The sequence below is a fragment of the Juglans microcarpa x Juglans regia genome, chromosome 2D (assembly GCF_004785595.1).
Source record: "Juglans microcarpa x Juglans regia isolate MS1-56 chromosome 2D, Jm3101_v1.0, whole genome shotgun sequence".
Taxonomy (NCBI): Eukaryota; Viridiplantae; Streptophyta; class Magnoliopsida; order Fagales; family Juglandaceae; genus Juglans; species Juglans microcarpa x Juglans regia.
Genome location: NC_054596.1, coordinates 39,717,312 through 39,729,235, shown reverse-complemented (window position 1 = coordinate 39,729,235; position 11,924 = coordinate 39,717,312). Strand labels below are relative to the sequence as shown.

Sequence of the window (11,924 nt, the reverse complement as noted above, 5' to 3'; positions counted from 1 at the left end):
CCTAGTGGGCCGGGAATAACTCTTTCTCCCATTTCGACCTGTTAAACGATTTTTACCGTATCAACAATAATAATACAGGGCAAACGTGCCTCGCACGTAACCCCACTGCTAGTATATATATATATATATGTATGTAAATGATTGATGATGAGAGTGCAAAGAAAAACTCAAGTAACTATTTAGTTGTATCAATTCGTTCAAATAGTTTGAATCTCGACTGAGAATGCAAAAAGCCTATGTGATTACTATTTCAAGAGGAAACAATACATGATAGTACTACTTTTAATCATTCCTATCACAAAGAAATTAGCCTTGTCATACAAAATTTCTTTTAAGATTCTTGAATTTTTGCTTTTATATGAAATGCAAAAAGGTTAAGCCATCTAGGTAATTTATATATGAGTAATGTTATATACAATTTTAAGATATATAAATCTTATACATCTCTTTTAAAAAAGTGGTTAAATTTGTAATATACTTGAAAAAATTATTTTTTAATAGTGTATCCATTTTTTTAAGAGTTATATAATTTACAGTCACTTTTATATATTCTTTTCGTACTCTATTGATGTGATTGACTAAAATAGTTATTTTATATTAAAAAAAGTAATGTAAACAATCACATTAGTGGGGTATGCAAAAAGTACGCAAAAGTGACTGTACATAGAATTTTTGTTTTTTTAAAAGAATTACACAAAACTTGTACATCCTAAAACTGTATCTAGTCTTACTCAATTTACATATCCACTCTCTTTTAAGGATTTAAAAAAAAACTAATAAAATATTGTACTTTAATTTAAATTTTATTAAGATCTTATATTTGTATATTTAGAAACTTTCTTCAAAATACTCGAGTATCCATATTTCTAAGTACTCTGTAAAAGATTTTATTTTTCTATTTTTACTTAAATCCCAAATTTAAGAAAAGAATTAAAAAAAATTATATGCAAATTATTACTTAAAAAAAAAAGTTACACGAGATTCTAAGTCCCGTTTGAATACATAAACAATTTTATCTCATTTCATCTTATTATTATAACTTTCTCAAATTCGCATAAAAAATATAATAAACAATTCAAATTTTTTTTTAAATTTTAAAACAATAATAATATTTTAAAAAATATTTTAACAATATTTAATTCAACTTTCAACTTTTATTTAAAATATCTTATCTCATCTCACTATCGGGCATCATCTTATCTCATCTCACTACTGGATCTATAAATCTTGACCATGATTGATAAAAAATGCAAGCTTGCTTTGTACAGAGAGTAAGGTCCCTTTTGGATATTGAATTGAGTTGAGATGAGTTGAGATGAGTTGGATTTTTTTATTAATAGTAGTGAGTTGAGATGATAAAATGAGTTTTATAAGACTCACTTAAGATGAGTTTAGATGTGTTTAAATGTTAAGATTAGTTTAGATATATTTATGAGAAGTTGAAAAAGGTTGTGGGTCTTACGTGTAAAGATGTGTTAATTTGAAAAATGATTTGAGTCATACGTATAAAGAAATTTTGGATTGATAAAGATTTTGTAAAATCATCATTTGTCCCAAAAGTTTAAGCCGATGAGAATAGATAGATTTTTATTATTTGTATTATATTCTTAACACTTTCTCTAAAGTGTGGGCCAGTATCTTTCTCAATGAATAGGTTCAACACGTGAAATATTTAATCAAATAGATAGAGTGTAGTGTCAGAATTTAAACTCAAAATTTTTACTTTAATATCATGTAAAATTATTATTTATTCTAAAAATTTAAGCTGATGAATCTAAAGTTTCAAATGGGACCTAATGATAGTGACGCGACATGGGATACAACGGTCGGTAAATGTTGTACAAGGTTGCAAGGCACTCGCACCATTATTTTAATTTTTTGTCTTAAAAATATATTAATAGCTCCCGAATATTCTCGGCTTAAAAACCCAAAATTCCGTTTCTTTCGTTTACTCTTTGCCCATAAAAAGCCCTACTTTACAGAGTAATTGGAAGATCCCAGTACCCTATATAAGTGCCACTCTCTCTCTCTCTCTCTCTCTGATCACCGTGTCCTTGACGTGTCAGCAACAGCATTGAGGAGAAACTCCCAAATCGGACCTTGTCTGTGTGGAGACTCTTCTTCTCTCCGTGTCTTTTCTGTTTTTGAAGTTTTCCTACACTGCAGTAGAGAGGAAATCGGAAGGGAGGTCCAGAGGAAAGGGTGTAGAATGGCCGGGAATGATTGGATAAATAGCTACCTGGAAGCAATTCTTGACGTGGGTCCAGGCCTAGATGACGTCAAGTCCTCTCTGCTGCTCAGAGAGCGTGGCCACTTCAGTCCCACCCGCTACTTAGTCGAGGAGGTCATTACAGGCTACGATGAGACCGATCTCCATCGCTCCTGGGTTCGGGTCGGTACACACATCCGTTCTTTGTTCTATTATATGATTCGCACATGCTTATGATTCTTTCTCTCTCGGTGACTAAGTGCCTCTGGGATATACCATTCATGATGAGGCGTGTCATGTAGGCTGCGGCGACGAGGAGTCCGCAGGAGAGAAACACGAGGTTGGAGAATATGAGCTGGAGGATTTGGAACTTGGCTCGCCAGAAGAAACAGGTTCCTCCTTTTGTTTTCTTTAAGATAGTATTTTTTTTTTCCATTTATCTAAGTTATGTGGCTCTACTTGCTGGCTTTACTGCACAGAGTTCAAGTGCGACCAATTGCTTTATTGTAACGAAAAGTATTTATATGTGAAATGGAGGTGAAGGTGCTGGTTGGGTTTTTGTCCATCTCTGTAATTTATCGTTTTTTGTAGTTTCAAGAGTTTGTGGGTGATAGAGTGTTTGATGTAAATGTTTTTGCCCTGCTATTGGTTCTGATCGACCGGTTGGTTTCTATAATCAAAAGGAGTTTCATTTCATAATTTCATTATTTTGTTTTTTTTTTTAACTTGTGTTCTCCCTTTTGTAATGTCAAAGTGCTGACCCCTGCTGGAAACAGATACGGATACTCGTTTAGAAGAACTTGGTATTTTTTTTCTTTAAATTTTTTAGGAGAACTTTACTTATTAAAAAAATCTAGGAGGAAATGAAATGCCAGTTTCTGTTTGGAATTTGGAGATATTGGGTCTGTAACAGAATACAAAGTATTGGCAACCGATTGCATTTGAATTCTGTTGGTTTTAATTTTAGTTTTGAAAGGAGTATTTAGCTTGGATATGGTTTTTTTTTTATAAGTAATATTATATATATATATATATATATATATATATATATATCAAGAGGAGTGAATAAGTACACTGGACGTATACAAGAAAACACCTAGTCTATACAAGAGAGCCTCTAATGATCCAAAAATCCCATGAAACCTACCCAAAATACATCAAGCCCAAAACACCTCCCCAACCCCTTGTTTCCATAAAACTAATCTTCTATTCGAACATCCCACTACGAGATCATCTTCATAATGCCCTCCCTTTATTCTTCCCTCGACTTGAGCTACTTCCCTTAGCGTCGTAGTTGATTGCACATGAAAGACACTTTAACTCCCTACCTTTCTTAAAATGTGATTTAGTTTCATGCGTGTGACTTGTCTCAATCGCAGTGAGTAGAGCTTTAAATTGGTCTTCATATGCTCCCTGTTCTTTATCCAAATACTTTCTACAACTTAGAGAGAGATTTGTTTTTTGATAAGTACGACTTGGAGAGATATAGACACAACATGTGGACCCCATTGTAATTAATGTTAGGCTCCACACCGTCTGCAAACAGTGTTTTATGCTGTGGGGTTCACGAACTGTATTTCTCTCTCCAAATTGTAGAAAGTGTTTGGGCAAAAAATTGTAGAGGATCTTAATCCATTTAGGTTTTAATCTTATTTGTATTGCAAATGATTACCTTGGCAATCCTTCACAAACTGAATCTACTTCGACACTACATTAGGATGTCTTATGTCCAAGATAGTATGTGTCAATTTGGTGATAGATGAAAAATTAATCACGATCCCATAAAATTGCATATGCAAATTCTTGTTTGTAATTCAGAGAGAGAGAGAGATACAGAGTGTGGCCATGTTGCATTCATAGCTACCCTTGTTCCGGGTAGCAATAATTCGGGAGGGCCCACATGCTGTCTTTGAATGTACCATAGAAGTCAAGCAAAGATCATAGGAGATCTTAACCCAGGGAAAGTGTGAGAAGATTTAGGAATTCATCAATTTAGTCCCAAGGAAACTCCAAACTCGTTCTCAACAATGGATTGTACAACTATTTGTTAAAAATTCTTGATTATAATGAGAGAAGACATTGTGTTATGGTGGCCTTATCTATTCTTTTCTTTTTGTAGCATGAGGGAGAAGAAGCCCAAAGGAAGGCTAAACGTCGTCTTGAACGTGAGCGGGGCCGCAGAGAAGCAGCTGCTGATATGTCAGAAGACTTATCAGAGGGAGAGAAAGGAGATGTAGTCAGTGACATATCAACTCATGGGGAGAGCCACAAAGCCAGATTGCCACGAATCAGCTCTGTTGATGCAATGGAGACATGGGCTAATCAACAGAAAGGAAAAAAGTTGTATATAGTACTGATAAGGCATGAACTGAACTTTGGTGCTCAATATGTTTTACAGTTATCGTGCAACAGGATTGTGAATGGAATAGATGGTTTTGCTATATCACATTGTATTCAATAAAACTGCTTACAACTTCTGTTTTATGCACCCAATGAAAGAAACCTAACCATTCCTAAACCTCAATTGAGTTTCCGCCGAAGATAAACTAAAGGATACTAAAAATGGCGTAGTTAAACTATGTAATTTTATTGCTCAATGCTGGGGTGTACGAACTTTGATGCCTCTGTTATATGCATGATGGTCTTCAACTAGTTTTAACAACTACTATCTGTGCAGCCTTCATGGTCTTATACGGGGTGAAAATATGGAACTCGGTCGTGATTCTGATACTGGTGGTCAGGTAATATTTAAGTGTTCAAATACTAGTTGTCAAAACCCACCTGATCATGCATTTGAGGTTACATTGTAAACTATACTAGTTGCATATGTTGATACTTGAATGATCTTGGTTTTTTTCTGTAGGTTAAGTATGTTGTGGAACTTGCAAGGGCCTTGGGCTCAATGCCGGGGGTGTATCGGGTTGATTTGTTGACTAGACAAGTATCTGCACCAGAAGTAGATTGGAGCTATGGTGAACCCACTGAGATGCTGACTCCAAGAAACTCAGATAGTTTCATGGATGAAATGGGGGAGAGCAGTGGTGCCTATATTATTCGAATACCATTTGGTCCAAAAGATAAATATATTCCCAAAGAACTTCTGTGGCCGTACATCCCGGAATTTGTTGATGGTGCACTTAACCATGTCATACAGATGTCCAAAGCTTTGGGTGAGCAAATAGGAGGTGGGCATCCAATCTGGCCTGTTGCCATCCATGGCCATTATGCAGATGCAGGCGACTCTGCTGCTCTCCTAGCTGGTGCCCTAAATATACCAATGCTTTTTACCGGCCACTCACTTGGCCGAGACAAGTTGGAACAACTTCTAAAGCAAGGCCGCCTATCCAAGGATGAAATAAACATGACATACAAAATTATGCGTCGGATAGAGGCTGAAGAGTTATCCCTTGATGCCTCTGAAATAGTCATAACAAGCACTAGACAAGAGATCGAGGAGCAATGGCGTTTGTATGATGGTTTTGATCCAGTGTTGGAGCGTAAACTACGGGCAAGGATCAGGCGTAATGTTAGCTGTTATGGCAGGTTCATGCCTCGTATGGCGGTAAGGAATTGGATGCTTCTTATATCCTTGTGAAAGCTGTAGCTGCTTTTTCTTGATTAAAAAGAAATCTCAAAATTTCTTGTTATTCAAGTTCCAGTCATACAAATATCATAATTTCCGGTTATCAAGGTTCCAATAATAGATCCTGAGCTATATTTACTTTGACTGAATTACAAGAAAACTGCCCCTTATTTAAATTAGAGCATGCATGGAGGAGGTGTATATATATATATATATATATATATATATATTTTTTTTTTTTCTTGTTTCAATTCAAGAAAAGAAAAAACGCTTTAATTTGCATACTTCATGTGAACCTAGGTTGGACTTATGTGAGTAGTCCAGACTTTCATTTTCTGCCGCATTACAAATGCCCTTGGGAGAACTCAGATGCTTGCCCAATTGAGTTGGGTAGAGGGGCAAACTGCACATGCAAAGTTTTGGTTACCAACTTGATTTAAATTATATTTAAAAAGCAATGCTATTTATTAAAAAAAAAAAAAAAAAAAAAAGCAATGCTACTCGCCATCTTGGAAGTATCATATTCTTAGTCACATCCATTTATATAGTGCATTTTAAGTGGCTTCCAATGTTAATTACTTAAATTGAAAGCCACTTAAAATGCACTACATCAAAATCAGTGTGACTGACCAAATCCATGATGAAGAACAACATTTCTCGATTTAAATTGTTATGCATAAATGGATACCTATTCCTGTCTTAGAATATTGACATTTCCTTGCTAAGGTTCTTTCTTATACATAAATATATTTTATCATTCTGTACATCTTTGCAGGTAATTCCTCCTGGTATGGAGTTCCATCATATTGTTCCACAAGATGGTGATATGGATGGGGAGACAGAAGGAAATGAGGAACATCCTGCTTCTCCAGACCCACATATCTGGTCCGAGGTTCAAATGATTCCTTTTGCATCTCCTTTAATGTGTCCTAGATGGAAGCCAATAGATGTCTAAAGATATTCTGTTCTTAAGGACAGATGTTTTGTGTTTATAGTTTATTCCATTGCCTAATACATTCCATTACTGTTCTACAGATAATGCGCTTCTTTACAAACCCTCGCAAGCCTATGATACTTGCCCTTGCTAGACCAGATCCCAAAAAGAACATTACGACTTTGGTGAATGCATTTGGAGAATGCCGTCCACTAAGAGAGCTTGCTAACCTTGTATGTTGAATCACCTGATGACACTTGTTTGGTGAAGAAATCTTCTTGAATGTGCTGATTTGTTAAATTGGATGTGCTCCCCATTTATTTTGTCCCATACCTTCTCTCTGTATTATGCAGACTCTAATTATGGGTAATCGAGATGGAATTGATGAAATGTCAAGCACAAATGCTTCTGTTCTCCTATCGGTGCTCAAGCTTATTGACAAATATGATCTCTATGGGCAAGTGGCATACCCCAAACGCCACAAACAGTCTGATGTTCCTGACATATATCGTCTTGCAGCAAAGACAAAGGTGTTGTATCAGATTGAGATAAGAAATAGTTTCGCCATTAGCTTTAATTAGGAAAGTTAGCAGGTTGTTATAGAGAGTCCATCTTCTATGAACCCATGCACTTTGCAATTAGCTAACTATATTTATTGTTTATTTGGTTAATTTTTACCAAAGTCATAAGTCCCATGGTGACTGCAGTGTACTTTTTTAAGATCTCTGGAACTTCATATGTTGATTTTCCCAACTGTGATTATTTTGGTATCAGGTAATATAAGAATTTGATATGACCACTGTGCTTCAGTTCAATAATTTTGTTAATAAGTGCTCTCATGGTAACATTTGTTTTTATTGTATAAATTCATCCTTCTGGATAGCTTTTGGAATCAAATTTTCCATGCCAAGATGGTTAATGGATCCTCTCTCTCTCTCTCTCTCTCTCTCTCTCTCTCTCTCTCGCACATACGCATGCACACTTTGAAGATTTATGTGCACGGTAATTTTTGTTGCTTCTTTCATTCTGACCCACTTTTAATGCAGGGGGTTTTCATTAATCCAGCTTTCATCGAGCCATTTGGGCTTACTCTAATTGAGGTGCTCATTTTGTACTTATGAAGAGTATATTTTTCTCAGCTTAGTTGTAATTCAAATCTAATAGAAATCCTGCTCTTCTTTTGCAACAGGCAACAGCTTATGGTTTGCCTACTGTTGCCACAAAAAATGGTGGCCCTGTCGATATACATCGGGTAAGCCTTTAAAAAAGCCTACTTATTGGTTGTTTTTAAGGAGATCGCAAGTATATAATGTAAAACATAAATGGAAGAGGCCATAAATGTTCCAAAAGTGATTGGAGATGCTGTCACAGGTGCTTGACAATGGTCTTCTTGTGGATCCTCATGATCAGCAGTCCATTGCAGATGCTCTTCTAAAGCTTGTTTCAGATAAGCAACTTTGGGCAAGATGTCAGCAGAATGGGTTGAAAAATATTCATCTATTTTCATGGCCAGAGCATTGCAAGACTTACCTATCTCGTATAGCAAGTTGCAAACCAAGGCATCCACAGTGGCAAAGAAGTGATGATGGAGATGAAAACTCAGAATCAGAATCACCAGGAGATTCCTTAAGAGATATACAGGATCTATATTTGAACCTAAGATTTTCATTGGATGGAGAAAAGAGTGGAGCCAGTGGAAATGATAACTCTTTGGAATCTGAAGGAAATGGTGCTGATAGAACGAGTAAATTAGAGAATGCTGTCCTGACATGGTCAAAGGGCATTTCAAAGGATGCACGAAAGGCTGTGTCCGCAGAGAAAGCAGACCAAAATAATACTGCTGGTAGGTTTCCAGCATTGAGGAGGAGGAAAAATCTCTTTGTCATTGCTGTAGATTGCGATACCGATACAGGTCTTCTTGAAACCATTAGAAAGATTTTTGAAGCTGTGGCAAAGGGGAGGAGTGAAGATTCTTTAGGGTTCATACTGTCAACATCCTTGACCATATCTGAGATACACTCATTTCTGGTCTCAGGGGGCTTGAGCCCTAATGTTTTTGATGCTTTTATTTGCAACAGTGGCAGTGATCTGTACTATTCATCTCTTAACCAGGAGGATGGTCATTTCGTGGTTGACTTTTATTACCACTCACATATTGAACACCGTTGGGGTGGAGAAGGGTTGAGGAAGACTTTGGTTCGTTGGGCAGCTTCGATAACTGATAAGAATGCTGGGAATGCGGAACAGCTAGTTACTTCCGCTGAACAACTTTCAACTGACTACTGTTATGCTTTTAAAGTGCAAAAGCCTGGAATGGTATTTTTTGTTTTTTGTTTTTTTTGAAACAGGGAATGCTGGGTGAAATGATTAATATAATAATGTTACCTTTTCCATAAGAATAAATTATTAATATTTGTCCACTCAAGTTGAGTTGAACTAAAATTCTCTAGTGATTCATATTTATGGGGTGCAGTACTGTTGAGGCTACATAATGCAAATCATCTCTAATTTCTTTTGATATTATCTTTGTAGGTACCTCCTGTTAAGGAGCTTAAAAAATTGCTGAGAATTCAGGCTCTGCGTTGCCATGTTATTTATTGTCAAAACGGGACCAGGCTCAATGTGATTCCTGTACTGGCATCTCGTTCCCAAGCTCTCAGGTATATTTTTTATATTAATGGCATATTTTCAAGAATCATGACTTAAGTCGATTAATTGTCTTCTCATATCCATGATTGAGGAACTTATAATTACAGGGTCTTATTAATTTCCATGCCAATGAACTGATTGCTAAGTAGTTTCATGAATAATGTATTGGAGTCATGACTTGTAATTTGTTGTTAGAAGCCATAGATTTTGGAGCTAAGGCCCATCTTCTATTCTTTCGGTAAATCATATCTATGTTTCCTGTGCACAATATACATGTTTTTTTATAATTCCAGAACTTGTCTCATTTGCAAAAGAGAAAAAGGTAATTTAGCTAACTGGTTGCTTCAATTGATCAATTAAATTGGTAACCATGAGCTGTTCCTTCATGGTTGAGTGATTGACTTAACAATATTTAGAGGTCTTTGGGGACTCTTATTAAGTGGGTGGAACTGGTCCTTCGCATGTTTCATTATGATTGCAGAGGTCTGGTTTAATCATTTTTTCTTCAATTCCTTAGTATTAACTCTGAGACTTCCTTGCATAATATCCTTAACCACAATAGGCAAGCTTGAAACTTCCTTGCATAATATCCATAACTATAATATCCAAGCCATACACAATTTCTTCAGGTATCTATATGTTCGGTGGGGTGTGGAGCTTTCAAAGATGGTTGTTTTTGTTGGGGAAAGTGGGGACACAGATTATGAAGGATTGCTTGGTGGGTTACACAAAAGTGTGATATTAAAGGGAATTTGTAGCAGTGCCAATAATCAACTTCATGCCAATAGAAGCTACCCACTTTCGGATGTCTTGCCATTCGATAGCCCCAGCATCGTTCAGACAACTGAAGAGTGTGGAAGTGATGATATAAGGGCTTCCTTGGAAAAATTAGGACTTCTCTAGGGTGAGTAGTTACAAGCCTATAAGCAATGATGCCCTGTCTACTCGGTCAAGGAGGCTTCCTTTGTATCTTGCCTTTATTACAAATTCCTCATAAGTCATAAGCATAATTCCCTTATTCTTTTGGCCTTGTCTTTTGTGCTTGTTTTTAATTTCCTCATAAAGCTTTCAGGGGCTGTGAGCTTCTGAACTGTTTGTATAGCTGTTGTAACTTATGATATGTCAAATATTGCTCAGAAGTATACTACAGAACTCTCTCTCTCTCTCTCTCTCTCTCTCTCTCTCGGTTTAACATCACTAATATAGAAATTTAGAAGAATAAGAAGAGATTAATAGAGTTTTTTTTTCTCTCTCTCTCTCTAACTCATTTTTTTTTAGTTTTTTAACCGATGGATTCATAAAAACGTTATTGAATTCTAAAGAAGTTAATGAGGCTAAAGTTATTGCTCTTGATGGTTAAGGTTACTTTAAAACACCAAATAAAGAGCTCTTGCTCTTGGTCTCGGTCTCTCTCTCCACTTTTGAATCTCCAGAAAAAAAGGAGTGAAAAGTAAGGGGAGAGTAGATCAAGGTATAAAAACTAATATTTATATATATATATATATTTAAAGAGATTTATTATGCATCAGTCACTATTTATTTTCACATTCTATATCTGTGACTTTTTTTATAGAGTGTGGAGGTATTTTTTATAAAGTGTAGAATGTGGAGCGGTAAATAATAATTGATGAGAAGAAGTTTTGATATTCAAATAGAAAATAGAAGACTTTAAAAAATAGAAGGCTTTACTGCGATTGGCTTTTCCAGAGTTCAAGTGCGACCAATTGCTTTATTGTAACGAAAAGTATTTATATGTGAAATGGAGGTGAAGGTGCTGGTTGGGTTTTTGTCCATCTCTGTAATTTTTCGTTTTTTGTGGGTGATAGAGTGTTTGATGTAAATGTTTTTGCCCTGCTATTGGTTCTGATCGACCGGTTGGTTTCTATAATCAAAAGGAGTTTCATTTCATAATTTCATTATTTTGTTTTTTTTTGAACTTGTGTTCTCCCTTTTGTAATGTCAAAGTGCTGACCCCTGCTGGAAACAGATACGGATACTCGTTTAGAAGAACTTGGTATTTTTTTTCTTTAAATTTTTTAGGAGAACTTTACTTATTAAAAAAATCTAGGAGGAAATGAAATGCCAGTTTCTGTTTGGAATTTGGAGATATTGGGTCTGTAACAGAATACAAAGTATTGGCAACCGATTGCATTTGAATTCTGTTGGTATTAATTTTAGTTTTGAAAGGAGTATTTAGCTTGGATATGGTTTTTTATTTTTTTTTTATAAGTAATATTATATATATATATATATATATATATATATATATATATATATATATATATATATCAAGAGGAGTGAATAAGTACACTGGACGAATACAAGAAAACACCTAGTCTATACAAGAGAGCTTCTAATGATCCAAAAATCCCATGAAACCAACTCAAAATACATCAAGCCCAAAACACCTCCCCAACCCCTTGTTTCCATAAAACTAATCTTCTATTCGAACATCCCACTACGAAATCATCTTCATAATGCCCTCTCTTTATTCTTCCCTCGACTTGAGCTACTTCCCTTAGCTGAAGGTTGACTTTGTAGCAAAAGTA

The 11,924-nt window shown here is 35.6% G+C and overlaps 1 protein-coding gene across 1 annotated transcript; it reads left to right on the top strand.

Moving 5' to 3' along the window:
• Window positions 1-1,936: 1,936 nt before the first annotated feature.
• Window positions 1,937-10,514, top strand: LOC121250236 (probable sucrose-phosphate synthase 1). The gene is made up of 13 exons (XM_041149279.1): window positions 1,937-2,392; window positions 2,512-2,601; window positions 4,329-4,570; window positions 4,887-4,950; window positions 5,073-5,771; window positions 6,568-6,684; window positions 6,828-6,959; window positions 7,080-7,256; window positions 7,773-7,826; window positions 7,916-7,978; window positions 8,098-9,042; window positions 9,259-9,386; window positions 10,005-10,514. The coding sequence occupies exons 1-13, from the start codon at window positions 2,210-2,212 to the stop codon at window positions 10,276-10,278; spliced, it is 3,168 nt and encodes a 1,055-aa protein (XP_041005213.1). The 5' UTR covers window positions 1,937-2,209; the 3' UTR covers window positions 10,279-10,514.
• The last annotated feature ends 1,410 nt before the right edge of the window (window positions 10,515-11,924 follow it).

Coding starts and splice junctions, on each gene's coding strand:
- LOC121250236 (XM_041149279.1), top strand. CDS start 2,210: ATGGCCGGGAATGATTGGATAAATAGCTACCTGGAAGCAATTCTTGAC. Junction 4,951..5,072: donor ATTCTGATACTGGTGGTCAG/GTAATATTTAAG, acceptor TTTTTTCTGTAG/GTTAAGTATGTTGTGGAACT. Junction 5,772..6,567: donor GGTTCATGCCTCGTATGGCG/GTAAGGAATTGG, acceptor ACATCTTTGCAG/GTAATTCCTCCTGGTATGGA.